This window comes from Zingiber officinale, chromosome 7B, assembly GCF_018446385.1.
Source record: "Zingiber officinale cultivar Zhangliang chromosome 7B, Zo_v1.1, whole genome shotgun sequence".
In the NCBI taxonomy this organism is placed as follows: Eukaryota; Viridiplantae; Streptophyta; class Magnoliopsida; order Zingiberales; family Zingiberaceae; genus Zingiber; species Zingiber officinale.
This window is the reverse complement of record NC_055999.1, coordinates 1,595,427-1,620,521: the sequence shown is the minus strand read 5'-3', so window position 1 is coordinate 1,620,521 and position 25,095 is coordinate 1,595,427. Positions and strand designations below refer to the sequence as shown.

General features: G+C 37.7%; 3 protein-coding genes across 7 annotated transcripts; 2 read left to right on the top strand and 1 right to left on the bottom strand.

The window, feature by feature from the left end:
* The first annotated feature begins 3,197 nt into the window (after positions 1-3,197).
* LOC122004975 (syntaxin-52-like) lies at positions 3,198-8,215 on the top strand. Its single transcript, XM_042559857.1, has 8 exons — positions 3,198-3,330; positions 3,517-3,704; positions 4,179-4,411; positions 6,623-6,724; positions 6,865-6,968; positions 7,046-7,146; positions 7,228-7,272; positions 7,925-8,215. Exons 2-8 carry the CDS (start codon positions 3,690-3,692, stop codon positions 8,054-8,056), a joined length of 732 nt encoding a protein of 243 aa, XP_042415791.1. The 5' UTR covers positions 3,198-3,330; positions 3,517-3,689; the 3' UTR covers positions 8,057-8,215.
* A 722-nt stretch (positions 8,216-8,937) lies between these two features.
* On the top strand, positions 8,938-13,391 carry LOC122004976 (ras-related protein RABE1c). Of its 2 annotated transcripts, none has more exons than XM_042559858.1 (9): positions 8,938-9,094; positions 9,210-9,357; positions 12,039-12,111; positions 12,219-12,319; positions 12,419-12,484; positions 12,567-12,664; positions 12,755-12,817; positions 12,895-12,987; positions 13,064-13,391. In XM_042559858.1, the coding sequence occupies exons 2-9, from the start codon at positions 9,285-9,287 to the stop codon at positions 13,145-13,147; spliced, it is 651 nt and encodes a 216-aa protein (XP_042415792.1). In that variant the 5' UTR covers positions 8,938-9,094; positions 9,210-9,284; the 3' UTR covers positions 13,148-13,391. The 2 variants fall into 2 exon arrangements, with proteins under 2 accessions (XP_042415792.1, XP_042415793.1); XM_042559859.1 differs by having other exon boundaries at positions 8,939-9,089.
* A 6,628-nt stretch (positions 13,392-20,019) lies between these two features.
* Positions 20,020-24,808, bottom strand: LOC122004973 (APETALA2-like protein 3). Of its 4 annotated transcripts, none has more exons than XM_042559854.1 (10): positions 23,895-24,804; positions 23,781-23,806; positions 23,660-23,690; positions 23,480-23,567; positions 23,229-23,374; positions 22,718-22,762; positions 22,509-22,612; positions 22,278-22,399; positions 21,025-21,126; positions 20,020-20,536 (listed from the first exon to the last, which is right to left on the bottom strand). In XM_042559854.1, the coding sequence occupies exons 1-10, from the start codon at positions 24,365-24,367 to the stop codon at positions 20,291-20,293; spliced, it is 1,383 nt and encodes a 460-aa protein (XP_042415788.1). In that variant the 5' UTR covers positions 24,368-24,804; the 3' UTR covers positions 20,020-20,290. The 4 variants fall into 4 exon arrangements, with proteins under 4 accessions (XP_042415788.1, XP_042415789.1, XP_042415787.1 ...); XM_042559855.1 differs by having other exon boundaries at positions 20,020-20,521; positions 23,895-24,803; XM_042559856.1 differs by having other exon boundaries at positions 20,347-20,547.
* Positions 24,809-25,095: the final 287 nt, after the last annotated feature.

The window sequence follows — 25,095 nt, the reverse complement described above, 5'->3', positions numbered from 1 at the left end:
ATGGTGTTACGACAGTTTCCATTTTTTTTTTTTTTTTTGTATTAATTCAGGTATATGGACGTTGGGTCCAATTAATTTTGAAGGTAGACAATCTAGCCTCACGAACCAACTATTAAGTAAATCTGAGAAGTACTTCTCAAGTGGATCCTACTTAGTGTCACTCGTGGTTCCAACTTCGTAGGCATTCGAAAATGTTTCGTGTGAGATTTAAATCCTTATTATTATTGATCCTTGTTGTATATTGATACGGGTTATGATAGATTGGCTGAACGAGTGAAGGAGGGGTTTAAGTCCAGAGAGATAGGAAAGGTATATAGTCGGTCGAATAAAGGTTGAGCGAGCATCCACGTGCTCATATATGTTCAATCGGGCTATAAAGTTCGTTCTAGTGTAAAGATATTTTACCTTATATATAGCTCTCAGCATATCACCGGCTGACCGCAAGTCGAGTGAGCACCCACGTGCTCATATATGCTCGATCGAGCTACAAAGTCCGCCCGAGCGTAAAGACATTTTGCCTTATATATAGTTTTCAGCATATCACCGATTGATCGCAGACCGAGCGAGCATCCACGTACTCATATATGCTCAACCGGACTGCAAAGTCCACTCGAGCGTAAAGACATTTTGCCTTTATATATAGCTCTCAGCATATCACTGGCCAAAGGCCGAGCGAACACTCACGTACTCATATATGCTCGATCGGGCTGCAAAGCCCGCCCGAGCGTAAAGACATTTTGCCTTATATATAGCTTTCAGCATATCACCGGCCAACCGCAGGCCGAGCGAGCACCCACGTGCTCATATATGCTCGATCGGGCTTCAAAGTTCGTCTGAGCGTAAAGGTATTTTGCCTTATATATAACTCTCAGCATATCACCAGCCGATCGCAGGCCGAGCGAGCACCCACATACTCATATATGCTTGATCGGGCTGTAAAATCCGTCCGAGCGTAAAGACATTTTGTCTTATATATAACTTTTAGCATATCACCAGTCAATCGCAGGCCGAGCGAGCACCCACGTGCTCATATATATTCGATTGGGCTGCAAAGCCCGCCCGAGGGTAAAAGTATTTTGCCTTATATATAACTCTCAGCATATCACTAGTCAACCACAGACCGTGCGAGAGCACCCACGTGCTCATATATGCTCGATCGAGCTGCAAAGCCCGCCTGAGCGTAAAAGCATTTTGCCTTATATATAGCTTTCAGCATATCACCGGTCGATCGCAGGCCGAGCAAGCACCCACATGCTCATATATGCTCGACCGGGTTGCAAAGCCCGTCCGAGCGTAAAGGTATTTTGCCTTATATATAACTCTCAGCATATTGCTGGTCGACAGCAGGCCGAACGAGCACCCACGTGCTCATATATGTTCGACCGGGTTGCAAAGCCCGCTTGAGTATAAAGGCATTTAGCCTTATATAAGATTCTCAGCATATTGCCGGCCGATCGCAGGCCGAGCGAGCGCCCATGCGCTCATATATGCTCGGTCGAGCAAAGACCGCCCCGAGTATAAAGACATTTAGCCTTACATATTATTTTCAGCATATTATTGGCCGACCGCAGGTCGAGCGAGCGCGCACACGCCCATATATGCTCTGCTGGGCAAAGCCCGCCCGAGAATAAAGACATTTAACCTTTGGTGTGACTTCTAACCTATTATCGGTCGACCGTAGGCCGAGCGAGCACCCACGTGCTCGTATATATTTGACCGGGCTGCAGAACTCGCCCGAGCATAAAGTCACTTAGCCTTATGACACGTTCATAATATACGGCCAGTTTGAACGACCGGTCGAGACATATTTAACAGAAAGCATTCTCAACAGTATATACGGCCGACTTGAGCGACTGACCGAGACATATTTAACATAAAGCATTCTTAACAGTATATACGACCGACTTGAATGACCAGCCCAGACATATTTAACAGAAAACATTCTCAACAGTATATATGACCGGCTTGAGCGACTAGTCGAGACATATTTAACAGAAACATTCTCAATAGTATATACGATCGGCTTGAACGACCGATCGAGACATATTCAACAAGAGACATTCTTAGCAGTATATACGACTGACTTGAATGATCACGCAAGACATGCTTAACAGAATATTTGGCGGGAAATATCTTCTAGAAACTTCTTCAATCATAATGGCATGTCCCCATTATAAATACAAGTCATAAACGACAAAATGAGTACATCTCGGGTACAAAAGAAATTCCTTAAATGATTATTACATGAAGTATAGAAAATGACTCCATCTCCTAACAAACTCTAACTAACCGGGGACCATCTCACTACTACGGAGGTCACGTGAGGTAGTATAAAAAGGGAGATCCTCTCTGTTGGCAAGACACGTAAGTTCTAGCATCTAAACTCTATTTCACTTCAGTTACTGTTCTTTTTCTTCCATCTGTGAGAGGAACTGACTTGAGCGTCGGAGGGCCTAGCCAGGGATCTCCACCCCGGTCTTAGATCACTAATACTTTATTGGCTTGTCTTACTGTGCACAGGAGCGTTGAAAAATTTCTTCAAATCTTTAGAGTTCGTCTTCATAAGAGATCATCATCATTCATCGAAACTAATACTCATCTTCACAGATTTTAGATAACATTATATACCATTGCATATGCCCTGAGGGTTTTGTTACAAACGTTTCCATGAATTTATATGGCTTTGTTCTTTTGTCCAATTATTATTCTATTTCTTTTTTTAATAATTGTTTCTCTGTTTTTTTAGATTTCTTTGGCTTTTTATTTTCTATATATATATTTTTTCTTATTATCGATTTTTATTTTAGTTTTATCTTCTCTAGAAAATATGTCGTGGACTCGATGCATTGATAAAAAAAAAAAACCATACTGATGACTAAAAACAACTGGTTAAAAATTAAAAGGTTTTTGAGTTTTATGCTAAAAATTATTTTAAAATCATTTCATTTCATTTCATTTTTTTTCAAAATTACTTTTTTTATTCAATTGATTATAGTAATTTTACTAACGACTAAGTATCCTCTTAATTTAATGTTAAGGTAGTTTCAATTAAAATTGTAATATTAGTGTTGACTAGTCTGGCAAAATGAAGCATTTTTTTTTACCGTAATTAAATTACTTTCCTCGTGATGAACGGATGTGGCAGCTTTGTTGCCGGTCGCTGTCGTTACTTAAACTACTAATAAACAAAACCAATAGGCGGCCGGCCCTTTCCAATCTCCAGCACGCTACGAAGTCGTGCCCTCGTAGCAAAAATTCCCATCTACGAATTGGGGGAAGTAGGCAGAGAGCAAGAGGAGGCATCTTTATCATCTCCTCGCAGATCAACAGGTTTCCTCTTTTTGTTCATCAATTCTCGTTTTTTTTTCCTTTCTGGGAGTTTGTTGAGTTTCTTGTACGTCTTGCTACGGAATGTTGAATGGATTCTATGTGCTGGATGAAAGTTCTTTGGTGCGATTGCTATGTCTTCTTCGATTTACTTTCATATCCATCAGTTTTCTCCTTTCTCTGGTTCAGGAAGGTCGGATTGCAGGCTCTCCGCTGGGCAAGTTTTCCGCGGCGGCGATCCATAAGTAGTATCGTACTGCTATTCTCGTTGTTCAGGGTTATTTTGCCGTAAAATTGGAGAAAGCTGCGATTTTTGACCTTATATAATAGGGCTTATAAGTATTCTCTTGAGAGGATAGAGAATGTCGGTGAAACAGGTACATGCTCTGCGAATTTTTTAGTTCGTGTTTGGTGCACTCTGTGAAAGCAATTAACCAAAAAAGAGTAGTTAACGAACGTTCTTCCTTTCTTATTTAATGGCCAATGTTAAAAGGATATTGAAACTGTGAACATGATTTTCCCTTGAGTAACTTCTAACAATGATCTTGTGAACTTCTGCTTACATAATCTAGTTGAATTGGCAGTTTGGCACTCATGATTTTTGCACTGTTGTTAGATTTATGCTGACAAAAATTGCTTGAATAATTTATGTACTTCAGAAAGTCGATGTTACCTCTGATTAATTCATTTTTCTCCTGCAAGAGAAATAAGTCTATTTGACTATCAAGAATTTTGCATGCTTTTATCATCAAACTAAGAACTTGTTCTCATTCAACTCCTCCGTGTATCAATATTTCTATATCTACTTCATATCTTTGTCATTGTCATAATGGAAAGTGTATATCTTATAGGGTTTATCTGTGGCAATGACAACTTCTTTTGATCCCTGGACAAGGGATTTTAATGAAGCTTCAAAGCTCTTTGATGATATTGCTGAAATGGTTTCTGAGATGGGATCTTTGCCTCCATCTGGTCCAGACACCCAATGTCATTTAAGTACAATAAGGAGAAAGAGAACAATTCTTAAGAATAGGCTTGAGAGCTTGGAGTCTCTTCTTCCAAAGTATCTTAGTGACCAGTCAATGTATGTCTCTGCATTTCCATCAGAATTTTGTTAATGCCTACGCTTAATATTTGTACCTTGCCTCTTATGTAATTTGGTTGGTTTCTCATCTATTTTCTTGTAGTATTAGGATATTGCTTTTCACTAGCGGATCATTGAGCATGTTCAATACTGCACACTCATATGCACGCACAAAATTCTCTCTATGGCAAATCTAAACAAAAAAAAATGCTATATGTGAAGATAGCTTTTCATAGGCACACTATGGCAAATCTAAACCAAAATCTTTGTATATGGCAGATGAAGTCATGCATGCCTCCTGTACATGAATCTGTACCAGATAACTTGTCATAGGAACCCGGTAGCTAATCTGGGACTTGAGGAGAGCTTAAACTGATAGATGTGATATTTGATCAATCAATTGTTGCCACCAAAATCCATGACTAAAATTCTCATATCTCCTAGTACTTTATTGGGAGTTAAAAACTGTTCAATCATGATCATGCTAATCAGAAAATTGACAAATCACATGCTTGTGACCAGTATCTTAACTAAACCATGAACTTGATGACTAACTAGCATGGTTGACAGTCTTGAATAATTGAATTACTCACGTTTTAGTTTTGTTAGTGCTGAATAGCATGATAGTAAGCAAGCAGTTTACTATGCCTTTCTTTGAACTTATATTTTTTGTGTATTGATATAGAAATAAGAAAAGAATTGAGCTAGTAGCTCTTGTTGACTCTATCTATCATTCACTTTGTTCAACCGTTTGCCTGGATCAGTTTTGATATTGAAGTCTGATGTTTCACAGGCTTGGATGAAGTAATTCTAAGTTTGTTTCAACCATCTCTCTTTCCCATTTAAAACTTGTTTTATTTCATGTCAGTGTCAATAGTCCTATTGCGCTGAATGCTACTAAAATCTAGCGATCCTCTCAATCAGCAACCTGATCTAGTCTTGAGCGTTTTAAGTGGTTTGAGGGTGGCTAGAGAATTATATATGGCTAGATCAAGCAGTTTTTGAGCTATGCCAATCTGTGAAGGTAGAAATCAAGGATACTAATGAGTCTCTACTTGATAAATTTTCTCTCTCCTCTTCTTTTATTTCTTTTTCTTCTTAATTCTCTCCTTCTACAATTGCTATTCCATGTTTTCATCTAGGCACCTATTAGAATTGGTTTATTTTCACCTCACATGGAAAGTTTCCTGCCTCACCACATAGGCTTCACCATCCCGACATATGATTATATGAACGGACCAGTAGACCGCCACTTAGTTACCACCATCACACATAAAAAGCCTCTATAGGCTGCTAGTCGGTAGGTTGTCAGCTGAAACATGCTGCCTCTTCTATCCTGCTCTCCTCCATGTACTTGGTACACCGACATTGCAAGAATCTGCCACATTTCTTTAGTGTTTCTTCTCCAACCAATTAAACACCTTTTTACGCTTTCTCTTCTCATCATTCACCAATCTTCCTCTGTGCCCTGTCCTCTTATGTCTTCCTCCTCTTTCTTATCCTACCTATTTTCTCTACTTTGCCAAAACCTGCCTCCTGTCCTGCATGTATCCTTCTACACTTCAAATCATAACCATGCAAATACTCGAGTGGCAAAACTTGCTTGCATTATCAGTAGGGGTGGGGAAAAAATATCTAAAATTGGTGTACCTCACATACCATACCAAAATATATGAACCATACCGATATTATTGGCATATTGAAAACTTCAGTATGGTATAATACCATACTGAATTTTTCGGTATCGGTATGAGATTTAGTATTTTGGTACGGTATATACCGTACCGATATTGAAATTTTAATATAAAGGGTATGAAATTTATGTCATTTTTTAATACTGAACTTTTTTGGTACTGTATACAGTTTAGCGTTCGGTATGCCGTACTGAACCACCCCTATTCATCAGTTCAACTTGTGACAGTCATTTTTTCACTTCTAGGGGAGGATGACGAGTTAGGAAATTTAGTAGAATGATAGGGATAACTAACTCTATTACCCAATATAATTTCTTTGCTTTAGCACGGACTACATTCAATTCAATGAGGTGTTGTGTTGCTTTGTAATTTTATGTGAAATCTCTGCTTTGTCTCTCATTTTACCATATTGCCTGAGAATTTTTTCCTGCTACATGAAATGTGTGCTTGTTGCTTCAGAATTAATTTGAATTTGAGTAGCCTTTTTCAACATGTTTTAATTACCTTTTTATTGCAGTAAGGACTTTGAGATAAATAAACACCATGATTTACTGTCAAATCTTAAATCTAAAGCAAACCAGATGTCAAGTACAATAGACATGCCAAACTTCGCTAACAGGTTTGATTAACTCTCTGAATTTGTGATTACCTTTTCAATATCATTTTTTTACATCTTGTTGTTTTTTTTTGTTTTTACAAATGTGCTACTTGTGATTGTTTCTCATCACTTTGCCATGACAATTACTGTTATGTTGATAGGGAAGAATTATTAGGACACAACAAAAGGTCTGTAGAAATTATAAGCATAACTCCTGCGTTGGATAATCAGGGTATCGTTAGCTTACAGAGGCAGACCATGAAAGGTTTTTTTCTATACTTCCTCTTAGGTCTTCAGTAATTTGTTCTCGTTAACCTTATAATATTTTATGTTTTTTCACAGAGCAAGATGAGGGGCTTGAAAAGTTGGGAGAGACATTGTTAAATACCAAACATATTGCATTGTCTATTAATGAAGAATTAGATCTGCATACAAGACTAATTGTATGTGATACCATGGCCTTGCAATAACATCTTATTTCCAAGGACTTTTTCTAATATTTACTGTTTTTTTTCCTGTTGCAGGATGATTTGGACGACCATGTTGAGATAACAGATTCGACGCTACAGGTTAGTATAATATCATTGTCTCGTTTGAATCAATTTCCTAAATATTTCCTCCTTCAACAGATTTGATATTTCTTATTTGAGTTGCTTTCTCAAATGAGAGTGGTATTTTGATTTAATTCAAGCTTACACATTACAACTAATAACTTAATTTTTAGTTTGAGTGTCATATTTGCGCTCATATGATAATGGGTGTATTAGTAAGCATGGAGATAAATGTGCCAACCTGGACATGCTGACTTAAATCCTGGATAACTTTGGTGAATTATGGAAGACTTCGATTTGATCCTTGGTTTGTGTGCCTATCATCTTCCGAGGGGTTTGGATTTCCTCAGTTCCCAAGCAATAGGATTTTTTTTTTGGGAAGTTGTGAATCCGCCAAATTAGATGGTGTAAAGATGCTTTCTTTGGGTTCGAGACTTTGATTATTCACTGAACTTCTTCCTCTGGATCTAGTGAACCTTTTATTCTTAACTTATCGCTAATGTGCTTCTTGCAAGAATCTCCTCATTTTGTTCTGGGAACGTCCATGCTCCATTTTTCTTTCCTTGTCTCTATGCCCATGTTACTTGCCAAGTAGTAGTATCCAATTTAACTAACTGCTGATCCATACTTGTTTATAAAAGTTGCTCAACTATTTACCGGCTTCATGCAGAGGGTGCAGAAGACGTTGTCAATCCTCAACAAACGCACAAAAGGTAGCTGTTCCTGCAGGTGGTTTCTTCTCTCAGTCGTGACGATCGTGATCTTGATCGTCTTAGTTTATACTCTTATCAAATTCTTGTAACTTGGGATCAAACGGTATTACTCGTCACCAGCATTTGTATCATATATATTTACAGCAGAAAGGTTCATGTAGCCTAATCTTTAATCGTCATGGCACACTGCCTTATAGTGGTCTATATATCATCTAGTCCATTATAAACAACTATCAGAGATTTTTGTTTCTCGTTTGTGCTCTTTTCACGTAGTCTAGTATCGTCGATAAGTATAGAAAGATAAATTATAAAGGTATATTCATAGATCTCACTATAAGATAAAGATAATATCAGTTGAGAATTGATCTAAGATTTAGGGAAGCGTATGAATTATTATATTAGAGTAAATATTATTCATCTCTTTCATTCAACTTATACAGATCGATAAATCATTTTACCCCACGATCCTGCAATATGAACTTGATTTGACGACAATAGTTTTCTCGGATGGGTCTAGTGGTTAGCGCATAAGATGTTATTGTAATGAGATCTGAGATTCGAATCTTGATAAAGTTGAGGTAAATATTTCTTTTATGTGCTAGTCACTATTCCAAAGACTAGTAGCTGTCCGTGATTTACCTCCTCTGTTGGCTTTGGTAAATATCTCCCTTATGTACTAGTCACTATTCCAAAGGTTAGTAGCCGCCCGTGATTTATCTCCTCTGTGTTGGCCTTGGCTTTTCTGCCCATGATTTATCTCTTCTGTGTTGGCTTTATCTCCTCCGCCCGTGATTTATTTTCTCTGTGTTTGCCTTGTCTCCTCCGTCTGTGATTTATCTCCTCTGTGTTGATCTTGGGGGCGCTGGGACGAGTGTATTCGTCTTTTACCCGTAATTGATTTGACGACAATAAAAAAAAATCCATTATTTTTGCGCAATAATAAATAATAATCTTCTCTCTCTCCTCGCTTTCTTTCCCTCTTCGCTCCGTTTCTCCTCCTATTTCGACGGACGACCACACGGCACAAGAGCGACACGCCTCCTCGCCTCCTCCTCTTCCATTTCTCTACATCTCGAGATCTGGAAGTCTTCTTCCTCCTCTTTTCTGATCGAGCCTCGAGGGGTCTCGTAATCTCCTCCTTTTTCTTCCTCCTCTCTTTTTCGTCATTAGCCATTCTGTTGCTCCAGTAGTTTTCCGTGCTTGTATCGTCTTATCGATTGGGAGTCTGATTTTCTTCTACAGGAGGGAGGGAAGGGGGATCTGCGGTGGCGGCGAGTTAAGAGGGGATTGTTGACTCCTTGATCTTTGGTTGCTGCGATGGCTGCTCCACCTGCTAGGGCACGGGCCGACTACGATTACTTGATCAAGCTTCTGCTGATCGGAGACAGTGGTAAGGGCTCCCATTCCCCTCGTGCAGAGACTGATTTGGTCACTTTTGTGGTTTTTATATCTGATTGCATCTGGAATGTTCGGTCTTTCTTTCCTTTTTATTTTTTATTTGGACGATATGAGACATGGTATTTCGGCACGGAGGAGATGAATTTGCATGAAGACTTTTTTTTAGACCTATCGGAGGGTTGCTATTTGGAACAAAAATGCTACTTTGTAAAATGTAATATTGGAGCTGAGTTTATTTGATCTCGTGAGTTTGATTCTTCGCGAATCCAAAGCCAACCATTTGATGTATCATATTCCCTTAAAATGCAGTGACTTTTCTTCTGATATTTCTTAAGGAAGTATTAGTCCTTTTGCCTTTTTATTCCGCGGATGGTTGATTTTCTGGGAAGATCACCGGTTTCTGGTAGCATACAATTTAAGCGGTTATAAAGGGCTGGTATTGTTCGCATTCTATTTTTTTTTTGGCTAGTTTGGACATGTTATTTATGTCTTACGCAGTCTGTGACTGTGTCAGCGACTGTATGCTATGGTTTTGTGTTTCTAACTGGGAATTCCTAAGTTGTAACGCATTGTATGTCCTTGATATCTTATTGTAAACAATTTAGGGACCATTATGACTCATTTTCGAATTTTATTGCTAGTTGATTCTTATTCTATTTGTCCATTAATGGAACCTGAAAGCCAAGGCTTTTATAATAATTTATGGGTTTCCTAAGGCAGAAGATCTCAGCCTCTGAGGACAAACTGCCAATTTGTATGGTAACAGTATTAATTCCACTTTGAGGCAACTCGTGCATGTATCGGAATGAGAGATGAGTCCTCGATGGCCAATTTGCTTGAAGATAAATAAGAGAAAAGAAACAATGGCATACATAAATTTTAGTTATTTTCTTGCCAAAACAATAACAAACTTTTCTTTCTTGTTGTTTCAGAAAAAGAAAAAGACTCCAGAGTCCATGTTTCTTTTATTCTGCATGGCTCATCATGCTTTGTTCCTTTTGTGCGCATATCAAAATTTTATTTGCTGGTTTCTTGTCTGTGGTGAGATCATCGAATTGAGGGGGACAATTTTTCCTTATACTTAGTACTTTCAAAATAATCCAATTACACTTCCATGAAATTTTAACTCTTCAGACATGTTATTTGACTACCTGGGTTATATACTTCTTGTCATGTTTAGACTTAGCAACATATTGGTGATAGGTATGGTATTATTATCACAACTTTTCAGTTTCTGTAATCCGTGACATTATTCATTTCTCATTGTGAATTAGGATTCGTGCAAGGATTTGCCTCATAATATATTTACTAATTCTTATTTAAGGAAGTCTATGATATTTTACCATTCTCGAATCCATTATCTGGTGAATGGAAATTATTCCATAAGAATGAAAGTAGAGTCAAGGGAAAGCAGGTCTGATAATGCAGAACATTAAATGGACCTACTGAATTGACTTCTTTCATCACATATAGAACTCAGTTTATGCCATGCTTATTTGCTTGTAGGGGAGCATTGACTTACTAGCCTAGGTTTAACATCCTGTTGGATTGATGTTTGATTAGGATCTAGGTTTTCTTATTCTCTTTCCCTTAACATGTAACTTGTGTTCTCCGTTGGGCTAACCATAGTGGCCATTGCTGTCGGTATTATGCTTGGAGTATTTTACAATATTCTTAGCTTTAACTTTCATTGTATTTTCAAGGTTTTAAAAAAAAATGTATCCAGGAGCTATGCATTCAAGCTACTGCACAGCGCATATGCTGTACATTTTTCTTTGAAAAATAATATGTAGTTATATCACAATAATATTCCATGCCTTATGCGCAAAAATGTATGAGTTTGCATCTATGATATAATACGTAAATTTAATCAACTTAAGCAACCATGGCTCATAAAATTTACAACAATGATTAATTTATCATCCTAAGTTATCCACAATGTATGTAAATATTTGCTATGCAATAAACACAGGGCACACATGTTAACCAACCATCACAACCCATTACCAATCAAGCTAAGAACTTCATATTTGCTTCTGCATTTTCTGTTTGCAAAACTGGTTTAATCTAATTTATATAACTTCAATATGACTTAGATCTTAGCAAACTAAGTATTAGTTGGGCTCCACTGATCCTTATGCAGGCGGTCCTCACTGTATAAGCTATGCAACCTGAGTGGATGCATTTTGAAACAATGTGCATTTTATCGAGGAAATGAACATTAGGGTCTATTTCTTTAAGGAAATCTATGAGATTGAGGCTTTTGACTTCATGGAAACATCCTTGTAGAAATCTTGTTGAAAACTTTTTTTAAAAAATTACTTCGCGTCAGATTTTGTTGAGTCCTTTTGTGGCTTTATGGTCTTTACATCCCTCTTTTCCTTGTTTATTGTTTTTTGAAAAATTCAGCTCTGTGTAATTCTTCAAAATTGACTTATTAGTTCTGTTACTCTGAAGATTGGACACATATGACTCCTGTATAGAGTTGTGTTATCCTTGTATACAAGTCTATTAGGTTTAATCTATTTATGCAACTTTTTCATGCAAAGATGCATATATTCATATATACTAAAATACAATCTGACCTAGTTTGTATAAATATTAGTCTTACATATTCACAATTTTCTTTGTTATTGAGTTGCCATTATTTTGATGATAGATTTTCTTCTATAGGTGTCGGGAAGAGTTGTCTTCTCTTGCGGTTCTCTGATGGTTCCTTCACAACAAGTTTCATTACTACAATTGGGTGGGTTCTGCTTGAAACTCTATTAGGCCCTTCTGTTTTTAACTTGATTACATTACAAATCCCCAACTTCCGCAACTTGTTTATTATGATGCCCATGTTTTGTGCAGTATCGATTTTAAAATAAGAACTATAGAATTGGATGGCAAGCGAATTAAACTTCAAATTTGGGATACAGCTGGTCAAGAGCGCTTTCGAACTATAACAACTGGTAGATTTATATGTTTTTCCCTAGGGAGTTTTTGTTCTGACCTTTAAAAATATTAAAGCTTTTTCTGGAGTAACACTTTTTTTTTTGCCCTTTTCCCAGCTTATTACCGAGGTGCCATGGGTATCTTGCTTGTTTATGATGTCACTGATGAGTCATCTTTTAACAGTAATCACCTTACACTTGATTTTCATATCTAGTTATTTAGGTTGTTTCCTTTCCCTGATTTCTCGTGTGCTTGTGACTACAGACATAAGGAATTGGATCCGAAATATTGAACAACATGCTTCTGACAATGTGAACAAGATTCTTGTTGGCAACAAGGCTGATATGGATGAAAGCAAACGAGTATGTTCCTTTAATTTAAGCTTCCTCCCAATTATCATAGTTACTTAGGCTTCCCTCGAATGAATCTATTTGAATTTGTGGTTCACACAGGCTGTACCGACTGCCAAGGGACAAGCACTTGCTGATGAATACGGGATACAATTTTTTGAAACTGTAAGTTGCAATGCTTATCCATCCATTTTATTTGAGCTTCTACATTCTATTAGCAATTTGGTGTTTGTGCTCTGCAGAGTGCCAAGACAAATCTGAATGTAGAACAGGTTTTCTTTTCAATAGCGAGAGACATTAAGCAAAGACTTTCTGAAACTGATAGCAAAGCTGAGGTAGAAGGGAATTCTCCTGTTTAAATTAGTGCTGTATACTTAACAAAGATTATAATCAGTTGTTATTCGTGAACAGGATCGGACCATTAAGATCAACAAACCAGACCAGGGAGCTGCCGAGGGCTCTGCGGCAACGAGATCTGCATGCTGCGGGTCTTGAGAGAAGCAATTGTTCCAGTGCTCATGAATTTGAATGTAGTAGATAAACTAATTTGCATGTCACAGGACAGTGATGCTTATCATCAATATAATGGACACATGGTGGGTACTTGTAATTTCAATCCTTGTTTCTTGTTTTGCTACATTGGGCAATTGACTGGTGAACTTATCTGACAATTCTTTTTCCCCCTTTGGGATCGCAAACCTGCAATTCCTGTTCTAATAGATTTGTGAAACGGTATCAATCTGCATGGTTTTATCAGTTTCCTGTTATTTCTGAGAGAATGACATCTACAAGCTAGTTTTAAAGATCAATTTCCACCAAGCTTAGTTAGCAAATCTTAGCATTTTCTATAAAATTAAATGAAAAGTTTGCTTGTTTTTAATTATAGGCACTAATATAATTGTTGAATTTAAGGATTTTTTAAAAATAAGAAAACGGGGGAAAAAATTAATCTTTTGGTGGAATAAATTTCTATATTCTTCCAGAATTAAATTAGGAAGGTTCAAGTCCATATGGCCGCCCAAGGCCTGCAGCATCTCCGGTGATCAACGTCGCCGGCATTCTTCTCCGCCGTGATGCCGCCTCATATGGCTGCCCAAGGCCTGGCTGATGTTGAACTCGAAGCGGCAGATGGAGCACTCATGCACCCTCAGCTTGCTTGCATTACTTATGAAACATTACTTATGAAATCATTACTTAGGATACATGTGGTAAAAAGACGATTCGTTTGTCCCAGCGCTCCCGCCAATCCGTTCCTAGGCCAACACAGAGGAGATTACATTACTTAGGATACATGTTCTTATCAGAGGAGGATATATATATATATATATATATATATATATATATATATATATATATATATATATATATATATATATATATATATGTTGCGTGACACTCGTAGGCATCTGAGTGGTCGGAGTGCGTGATTGTGTATCTCAATTTTTTTTTTGTTTTTTTTTATTTTTTTAACTTACGATCATGTCATTTATGATTTTACTTTTAGGATTTAAAGGTTATATATATACACACACAAAAGAATATTAGCCCGCGTACTCATATATAAACGATTGTGAGTGACGACAGACGTGGTGAGTTGACACGTCCCTCTACTTATGCAATTCTACATGTAATCTCTCTCCTATAATTTTGCATGTATGACATAGTGCGGTTTTGAAAAAAAAACACTACATAGTACTGTTTAAAAAAAACATCATGTTAAAAAAATAACACCAATGTGATGTTATTTTTTTGAAAACAACACCAACATGGAGCTATTTTTTTTAAAATAGCACCACGTTGAAAAAAATTAACACTAATATGGCCACGTAGTCCTATTTTTTTTTTTTTTAAACGACACTATATGATGTTGTTTTCATAAAAACAACGCCTCGTTGAAAAAATAGCACCACGCACGTGGTGTTTTCTTTTAAAAACAAAACAACACTAGGTGACACTGTTTTATGAAAACATTATCACATTGAAAAAAACAGTACCACATAATGCTATTTTCTTTAGCACTACATGGAAACAATGTCACATTGAAAAAAAAAAGTACCAACGTGGCCACGTAGTGCTGTTTTTTTTAAAACAACACCACATGGTGCTGTTTTTTTTTTAAAACAACACCACATGGTGCTATTTTATTTTAAAACAGCACTACATGATGCTGTTTTTATGAAAATAGCACCAATGTAACATTATTTTATTTAAAACATCACCACATAGTGCTGTTTTAAAAAAATAATACTACGTGCGTGGTGTTTTTTTTTTAAACGTGATACTATTTTTATGAAAATAACGCCATGGAGTACTGTTTTAAAAAAAAAACAACATCACGTGGTGTTGTTTTAAAAAAAAACAGCGCTATGTTGGTGTTTTTTTTCAAAGTGGTAATGTTTTTATGAAACTAGCGCCGTGAAGTGTTGTTTTTTTTTAAAACAACACTACATGATGCTGTTTTTTTTTAAAAACAACACTATGTGGCGCTGTTTAAAAAAAACAACGCCAACGCCATGTTGGTATTGTTTTTTTCAACGTGGTGTTGTTTTGAAAAAAAAATAATACCACGTCGTATATACAAAAATTATAGGAGAGAGATTGCATGTATAATTGCAGAAGAGAGAGGGACACGTAAACTCGCCACGTCTGTTATCACTCACGATCGCCCATATAAATGTGTAAATATCCCGTGGTAGTTTTGATATGATCAACCAAGTCAAATTAGGTCTTGTTGTGCTTTAAGAAAAAATGTGGAACCGCCACATCAGTGGCCCCCTTAGAGCCGGTCCTACGGATATGGAGGGAGGTAAATACAGGTACACAGGTGGAAAGTGCATGGTGGAGACGTTAACCCCAAGCAGTGACACCCCAGGGATCGACCCCTGGACCTTTCAGCCACAGAACCATGCACTCCCCATCTGTGCTACGCCCTGGGGACAGGTCTTGTTGTGCTTTAACCCTTGTGCCTAAGTGTACAGAAACTTAGGAGCACAGAAGTCGAGCGAAAGATATAGCTAGCGAGAAGGACAACACGGAAGAGAGTTGACGGGCTTAGTGCGTCCAAGGGTCGAGGTGCTGCGGAAGAGTACGCTAGCGGATAAGAAGGAGACGCGCGACGTTTCCGAGGGACAAGAAGCCGGAGAGGAAGGTTGCTCGAGAAAGCCAGAAAATGAGTTCAGGTGAACTCTATTCCGGATGGCCGAAATCACCCAAGCGAGCGGAGCCGGAGCGGAAGACCCAGACCAAAGCAATTGGAAGACCCAGATCCAAAAGTCAACTAGGGTTTGACTTTTGGGTCGAGGGCCCGAATCACCTAGGCGCCCCCTGGGCGCCTCGCCCAGGGGCTGTGTCGACCCGATCCGGGCACCCAGAACTCTTCCAGGAACGCAGACTAGAAACTTTATCGAAACACGACGTGGCGCGATGTGTTACGACAGGGATAAAATTTTATCCCCCTCCAGGCGCCTAGAACCCTTCCAGGCGCCCTAATCAGGGTTATAAATACAACCTTGATCCCAGTAGCTTAGAATAATCACTTGTATTAATTCTTTTGTCTGTTCTACTACTGTGTGATTTGTCAATGCTGTAAGAGGCTTTTCCACCTGAAGGAGACTTTAATAGTGAGTTTTAACTACCTTAGATTAGTAATCATCTGATTGCAAACCAAGTACCCTCTCTGTGTCTCTTCTTTCTTTCTAATTAGTTTGTTAATTATTTTTTATGTAAGTGTTAGTTTAATAAAGTTGTAAAGTTCAAGAAGGGTTTTTTGTTTCTTTTATTTTTGTGTAGGGCTATTCACCCCCCTCTAGTTGGCTGCCAGGGGATCGATAAAAGGTGTGCAGGCTAATATTTGTGTGTGTATGTCTCTCTCTCTATATATATATAATATAATTTTCTACATCTATTAGTCTATACATAAGTAGGGTTGTAAACGAGTCGAGCTGAGCTTTGGGGTGTTCAAGCTTATTTGATAAGGTAACTAGCTTAAAATGAACCAAACATTTGAAATAATTGTTCAAACTTGGCTTGGTTTGCTTTTTATGAGCTTGAGCTTGTTTGAAACTTGACTTGAGCTTGGTTCGTTTAGATATTATCAAGCTCTCAATTCAAATTTGGCTTAAGCTTGGTTCATTTAGATATTATCAAGTTCTCAATTCAAACTCGTTTGATTGTTTGAAACTTTTACTTGTTTGATTAATTATTGAACTTGATAATTTAAACTTATCTGTTTATTTTATTTATTTATTTAGCATATTGATAAGAGTTTTATTAATGAACATGGTTTGTGAATATTGTTCACGAGCGTTGCTCACTAACGTTGTTAATGAACATTGTTCACGAGTGTTGTTCACGAACATTAATAAGCTAAATGTAGGATCGAAAAGAATTTAGATATCTCCACAATGACATGATATTGTCCACTTTGGGCCTAAGCCCTCATGGTTTTGCTCTTGGGCTCTACCCAAAAGGCCTCATGCCAATGGAGATATCTTTTCTCTTATAAACCCATGATCTTTTCCATGTGTTTTCAATATGGGACTATGTTTGCAACCTTGCAACCCCAACAATCCCCCCCTCAAACAGAGGACCATGGGCTTTCCACGTCTGATCCTTGACCCACCAGGTCTTCCTGCCCCTCGGTCTACCCAACCTACTAGGACTTCCTTGCCTAGCCGCAACTAGGACTTCCTGCCCCTCGGTCCACCCGACCTACTAGGACTTCCTGCCTGGTGTCTGGTCCTCTTGATCCGAACATAGGAGCCCCCACTTTCTTTGTTCGAGGTCAATATTGTACTCACATGGTTCAATCATACCATAACTCTTGTGCACAGTCGGCGGTTAAACCTTCTGGCAGTTCGGGCTCTGATACCAATTGTAGGATCGAAAAGAATTTAGATATCTCCATAATGACATGATATTGTCCACTTTGGGCCTAAGCCCTCATGATTTTGCTCTTGGGCTTTACCCAAAAGGCCTCATGCCAATGGAGATATCTTTTCTCTTATAAACCCATGATCTTTTCCATGTGTTTTCAATATGGGACTATGTTTGCAACCTTGCAACCCCAACACTAAACACATATATGTTCAAACTTGTTTATTTAATTTAACGAGTTATTCAAACTTATGTATATTATACGAACCTAAACAAGCTTTTACCAAGTTAAACATTAAATTTGTTTATAAACATTTGATTTATTTACAACCCTATATATATATATAGAGAGAGAGAGAGAGAGATGCTCTGCTGTGAACTATATGTTGCGTGCACGTGCACACTATAGTGATCCAGGCGCCTAGATTTAATTTTTTCTTTCTTTTAAGTCAATATTTTCCTAAAGAGGAAAACTATACCCCATGAGTATCTAAAATTTTTAATCTTAAATACTATTTCCAAGAGGGAAGCCTGAACTAGGAAAATCTTATTAGCTTAAATCTATTATAACTCAACCCCTAAATTTTAAAATCTTAAACCCTAAATACATATGATATAACCCGTGAGTATCTAAAATTTTTAATCTTAAACACTATAACCCAAGAGAAAAACTGGAACCCTAAATAAAAAATTATATTGACTCAAACTCATTATACTTAACTTCTAAATCTTAAAATCTTAAATCCTAAATATATATAATATATCTTAAAATAAAAAAAAAAAATACTGCTTGAATTCAGGCGCCTTGATTCATTACAAACATCAGAACCACTGTCGTGCACGGGCGCACTATATGGTCTACAGCAAAGTTACCCTGTATATATATCCTTGTGCTTGCTTAACTCTATAATTGATATGCCAATTTTTCAGATCACCGTACATCTGATGACGCCAGAAGCCCAAGCCCTAGCTCAAACTGAAGGATCTCATTGAAGAGGAAACTTTAATTCGCATGTGATATATGTGGAGTGCGATTTTGCGTGGAAGCTATAAATTCAATGATATAACGAATGGGAGTGTCTGGTCTACTCTAAGGGCTGATCCAGGTCTGCCAAAGTTCTTATTTTTTTTTCGACAAAAATGATTATTTAATTTAAGTTTTTTTTCGTGGTTTTTTTCATGGAAGCTATACAATTTTGCTACAATTTGATAAAATATATTCCTTTTCAAAATGAAGAGATTTATTTAGTTCATCAAATCAAGTGGTAAAAGATAAATTACAAACGATTACTAGTCTTAATAATAGTGATTAGCATATAATGAAGATATTTATCTTGACTATATCGAAATTCAAACCTCAGACCTTATGATGACAACACCTCATATGCTAGCCATTAGACATCATGCGAGGACAATCTCATTTAATCTATAAAAAAATAGTTTGTCAAATCATGGAGGTAAAAGACAAATATGTTCGTCCTCAACGCCCCCGCCAACCCGTCCCAGGATCAACATGAAGGAAGTAAACCATGAGCGACTATTAGCCTTTGGAATAATGAATAATACATAAGGGAGACATTTACCTCGACTTTGTCAAAATTTAAACCTCAGATCTCATGATGGTAACACCTTATGTATTAACCACTAGATCGTTCCGAGGAAACATAGTTCGTCAAATCAAGAGCATATAGAATATGATTAGAAATAAAATACAATAATCACAACCTTGTCAGATAGTCATTACCTGCGAACAACCACCACTGCCTCGTACGATTGACAAGCGTCGCACAACCGCATGCATGACGACAGTAACCTTGTGCAACGATTGCAACATAACGTTTGTGCTTGGTCGCTAGGGCTGCCCTTCCGGTAGATTTGTAAAAAATAGATAAGGATTGATTTCATGTGAAGTCGACTAAAATATCCTCCTCATGTGATGACGTAATTCACAACTAGTTCTTCCCTCAGAATGATCTAGTGATTAGCACAGAGATATTATCATCATAAGATTTGAAGTTCGAATCTCGACGAAACGAGAAAAATGTCTCTATTATGTACTAGTCACTATTCCAAAAGTTAATATCCTTCCGTGATTTACTTCCTCCGTATTGATCTTAGGACATATTGACGAGAACACTAATAGTAAACGTATTCATCTTTTACCACCGTAATTCACAACTAGTTGTTAGGCAACTAACGGAGGAGCCCTCATTTGTTGTACAGGACAAGCAGAGCCATTACCGCATTTAATTAAAAGTTTAGTTTCAGATCAATGGAAAATCCCCAAAGGTTACAGCCAGCCACTTACAACTTCCAAAGCAAGCACAGAACTCCTAGGAAAGGGAAAGCACCAGCACCAGCAAAAGCAAAAGCAAAGCAGGAGCAGGTGGTAAATTCACTACAACCATAGCAAGTCTTTTCCTCAGGCCCGAGGTTACTGGAGCCTCAATCTGCCATGAGTTAACGAGCACAGAACCAAAGGAACGGACCAAAGAACGAAAAGGGGGCAGCTTTTAAAAAACTACATGTTTTAAGCTGCAGGACCAGCTACACTGGTAAACAACACAAATAGCGGGATGGCCGGATAGGCATAACAGCTTCACAGCCTACATACGATCTTAGTACATCGAATGCATAGCCCTACTCGGCATTTAACTCTCTTTCCTTGACCTACCAGCTGCTACAGTGCAATATCATACAACTTAAACGTTACTGCAACAAGTACACGGTTTCAAAGCTCGCAAACGGTCATCGAATGTGTAATTAGTTTCTGTAGTAGTAGCTAGTGGTTGCCGATGGAAGGAAATGGAATCGACCGGAGTTTGGAGGTGGTAGTACAGGCGGAGAAGGATAGACCGCCGCGACGGTGGCTGTAGAGAATCCTGATGATGCTGCAGAAGAGCCCAATGGCAATGTAGTCGGACCGCGCATATGCCATGTCCTGTCTGGGAGAATTTGGGACCCTAACGTGGGTGGTCTCTGGGGAGTCCTTTTCTGCAATGATGAAGACTGACTACGTACTATATGACATTAATTGATGATTCAGAAGAATTGCAAGCGATCTTACAGACGGTATGATGAATTATGTGAAAAGCACCGGCATTAACTTGTGTGTGAAATTAAATGCATAGCCAGAATATGGCATTTGTGAATACTTAGATGCGTTGCAGAGATATATGATACTTGAGGAAGTAGGCATATTTATATATAATAGAAGCAACAGAAACAAAGCCATACCAGCTCATTTTAAGTCTAATATCCTTTGGATTCCCAACGTTTTTTTCTCAAAAATAAATAAGGAATAGATAAAGATTGATATTAGATAAAAACATGTGACAGCATAGACTTGTTTTCCAGTGCTAAAATGGCATACAGGAAGATGAAATTTAAACTAAGATAAACTAGTGAGAAGGAAAAAAGAGTTAAGTAGCAACAAGAATTCAGCTGATATTCTGAAGAAAAAAAAATCCAAGAATGAGGAGTAGGACTAAAATCACCTCACTGGAAGGAGAGAAGCCCAGGTTATAATTTAAAGAACGAGGATGCTGAGATGCCATATCCAAACGAGGATGAGTAACAGGATGACTGGGGCTTTTAGTCTGCAACAGAATTAGAAAAGAAATGATACAGCAATATCATTAATTAAAAAATCTAGAATATTTTTGAAAATAAAAATGTGATGAAAAGACAAATTTACATCATTAACACTGAGGAAAAGAAATTGTTTTATACCAAGCACAGCATGGATAAATTGATCAGAGTCTCTATTATCATCTCCATTTCTCACAGAATCCAAACACAAAATTAAAATGGAACAACAATGAAAGCATCATGAATTTGTTCCTACCAATTCCTGAAAGTATTATTCTGAAATAAGTTTCACGTGCCCTTTTTTTTAATGTGATGCTGGGTACTCAAATTGTTTACAAACTAGATCAATGCTGCTGTTTTTTTTTCTTGAATCTGTTCACAATCATGAGAATTCTATTCATACCTGATATTATCTCGCTCTCTCATATCCAGTGTGTACGTAAGCTGAGATGGTGGTTCAAATTATAGTAAGACAGGAATAAGTTTTGCACTACAAGCCCTTGGGGAAGAGCAACTGCAACTGGCTCGTAAGAGTTTCTGTGCTACTCATCTGAATTTGACTTACAATGGTTGAAGATTAAGTATTTAAATACGAAGGTCTTCGAGTGTACCATAAAGAGAATTGGCCAAACAACACCATATCACTATCAATATCTGAAATTGGTAAATATACTTGAAGGTCAAGCTCTGTGTGGAAGGTTCTTACACAGACTGTTTACATTTTGCAGCAATCATTTCTATCAGAGACTGGAACTATCTCTGAGGATTAACACACGATTCTGAACAATTTTAGTTACTCCTTAAAGGGATCAACATTGGATTGATCCTGTATACAATTTCAGTTAACTAAATATATTTGTCTTTCGAAAAACATCATGATTTCAACAAAGGTGCTAGGTACTTCATTTCCCATGATCTTGCTGAAGTTTCTCTCAAAATGTCTCGATGTATAAAACATATACCTAAGAAAATTATGATTCCAAAGGGATATGTGCTACTGAAACTTTAAAGAGAGTTCAGGTTAAATTATGCGGGCACAAGTGTGATATTTTGAAACATTTTGACCAACCGGCTTCTAAAGGAACAACTCTACAAGCCTGCATTTCCCAGTAAATATAAACATGGAATATCTTGAGAATGGACTACCCTATTATTTTACCTGAGCATTTGCAGCTTCCATTGAGCCACAACTGATATTAGTACTAGTGTTGCTGCACCTCTTTGGGCTATGGATATTAGGTTGAGAAATTCTCAAGCGTAAATCAACATCATCAGATACATCTATTCAAAATATAAGATCAATTCCATTATCTAATGACTACCTAAAAGTAACAAAGAGAGGCAATAACTTAAGGGAGACAAGCAAAGAACGAAATAATGATAATAACACCTTCATTCTCAGTCTCAGGGAGTAACTCCTCTTCATAAAGGCTTGGCTCAAAATTGGTGATAGCTTCTCTTCCGTTGCATCTGATAGCAGCCTTGTCATATGCTCTAAAGATCAAAAGAAAAAATGACAAGAATTTGAAAACTACCAAGTTATAAATCATTAATGTATTTAGGAGCATAATCTTTATCATAGCAAAAGAGAAGTGAGACCTTGCAGCTTCAACTTCACTATCAAATAAGCCTAGATAAATATACCTGCACAATAGAAAAGCCTTTTAAGGTAGTCTAATAAGAAGATCAAATTGTCTAATTTGCATCAAGTTATTTTTCTCTTTCAAGACTTTTCATAGGGTGCTTCTACTTATTGACAAAGAGAATCGAATTACAAATATGAAGATATTTCTAAACCTTTTTCCTAAAAAAAAGAACATTACATGCCATTGAAGAACTAGTTTTGTTAGTCTTCCAAGTATTCCATTATTTAGCTGACACTTTTCTCATTACGTATCTGCACTGCTAAGTTCCTATGACAGTTCTAATTTCCTTGATTGGCCAAGTTGTATTTTTATTTTTCAAATTTTATAAAGTTAAGACCGTGAGTCCGATCGATAAGGACACACCTGAAAAACATTTGGTAATGCTTATATGGATTTATAATGTCAGTCAAACTTGACAATGAAGAAAGAACATGAAAAGCTGCTACAACATAGCCAATCCATACTTTTTGCCAAGGAACTGCCCCATGCGAGCCTCCCAACGGCCACATTTGTGAAGTGTCACCCCTCTGTACTTTGAGCTTCCTCTTGCAAATCCATTGCTTTGCCGACGAAGAATATGCACAAACTCTTCCTTGGAAAGGTTTCTCATCTAAAATTAAAAAGAAACGAGAAGGGTTAAGGCCCTCAAATGCTTCGTCCTACATATGATTATGAATAATAGACCACCAGTACCCACATAGTGTTCTGCGATTACCTGCTTCAAATCCTCATCATAATCACTGAGATTAAAATTGATGTCAGCGTCAAGCCCCCGGAACTTGATTGCTGCGCGATCATATGCTCTGCAATACATTTATAGTACTATAGCTGATTTTTAATTCATGAACTACTGAGTATATAAAGCAACCGTGTTCAAGAGGAGGGGACACGAAACCTTGCTGCAGCATGAGCAGTATCGAAACCTCCTGAAGTATCCGTCAAACGGACAACATATATAAAACTCAGAATCAAAGGAAAAAAGGATAATCTTTCGTCAGTTTAAGCCAAATTCTTACCCAAATAGACTTGTTTGCTGCAATCCCTGTCCAAATTCAGAGAGGCAAGTATCATATCATTTTTAACAAAGAAATTAATGAAAGATCAAGGAGAAGTGGGTAAAACTTGCGAACCATATGTGGGATTCCCATCTCCCAGTCCTCCTGTAGAAAGTAACTCCGCGGTACTGCGAACTACGGGACCTCGGTCCTCGTCTGCTCTTCTTCGCCAGTTGTTGCTGCCTCTGTAGCAATGAGTTCCTCTCCAACTCCGGCATGGCTGCGGACCCCACCTTCTCCTTATCGTTACCGAAGCCAAAAGGGTTTGCGGGTTCGTGAGGGTGCAGCGGCGACGATAGGGGGAAAAGCTGCCGAGTCACCTTGCTCGTCTCCAGAGATAAACCACAGACCTCCACCACCTCATTGTCGTCCTCGTCATCGTCAACATCACTTATCGGCTGTTTTAGGCGACCCACGAGGACGTCGAAACCGTTGGCAGAGCGGGAGTCCTCGTCGCAGGCCGACGACGCGTTGCTCGAAGATTCAGAGACATTAGGCAGCGCCGCATGGGACTCGCCAGCTGAGACCACATTGAGATCAAACTCCATATTCGCTTTCAACCACTTCAGAGATCGATAGCACACTTCGCCGAACGCGATGCGAGACGACGCGGCGTAGCGATCCGAACGAAATCGGCAGGAGAGGACGAAGACGATACTCCGGACCGAGGCGATCCCCGACGGCAAAAGACGGAGGAGCGACACGGAGAGCGAGAGAGAGAAAGCAAGTAAACAAGTGATATTTAATAATTTAATCCTAACATTTTATGTTTTTCGGAAGGGGGAAAAAATATAATAATTCCAGTTGCAGGGTCGCCAGTACGTACGGAGTTTACAGGTGACCACCGGTCATCCGGTTCGATATCACGTGCCGCTATGATAGTGCTACCGATTCGTAGGTTGTTTCACGATGTGTGGGCCAGTTAAACCTGGGACAGAATCATGCAACCTCTCCGTTTGCCTATTCTATTATGAGTAAATTTTGTTGGTTAAAATTTGGTCAGTTAAAATTTTTTATCGTTTAATCATAAAAAAAAAAAAAATATATATATATATATATATATATATATATATATATATATATATAATATATGTATATGATATTATTAAAATATTTTTATACATATATATATATACATGAATTCTAACTGAGACTATTTAGTATTACCTTTTTATTATTCAATAAATTCTGTTGGTCAAAATCTGTATACATCTCATTAATATATAAATATAATATTATTAAAATATTTTTGATAATAATTTATAAAATATATTTT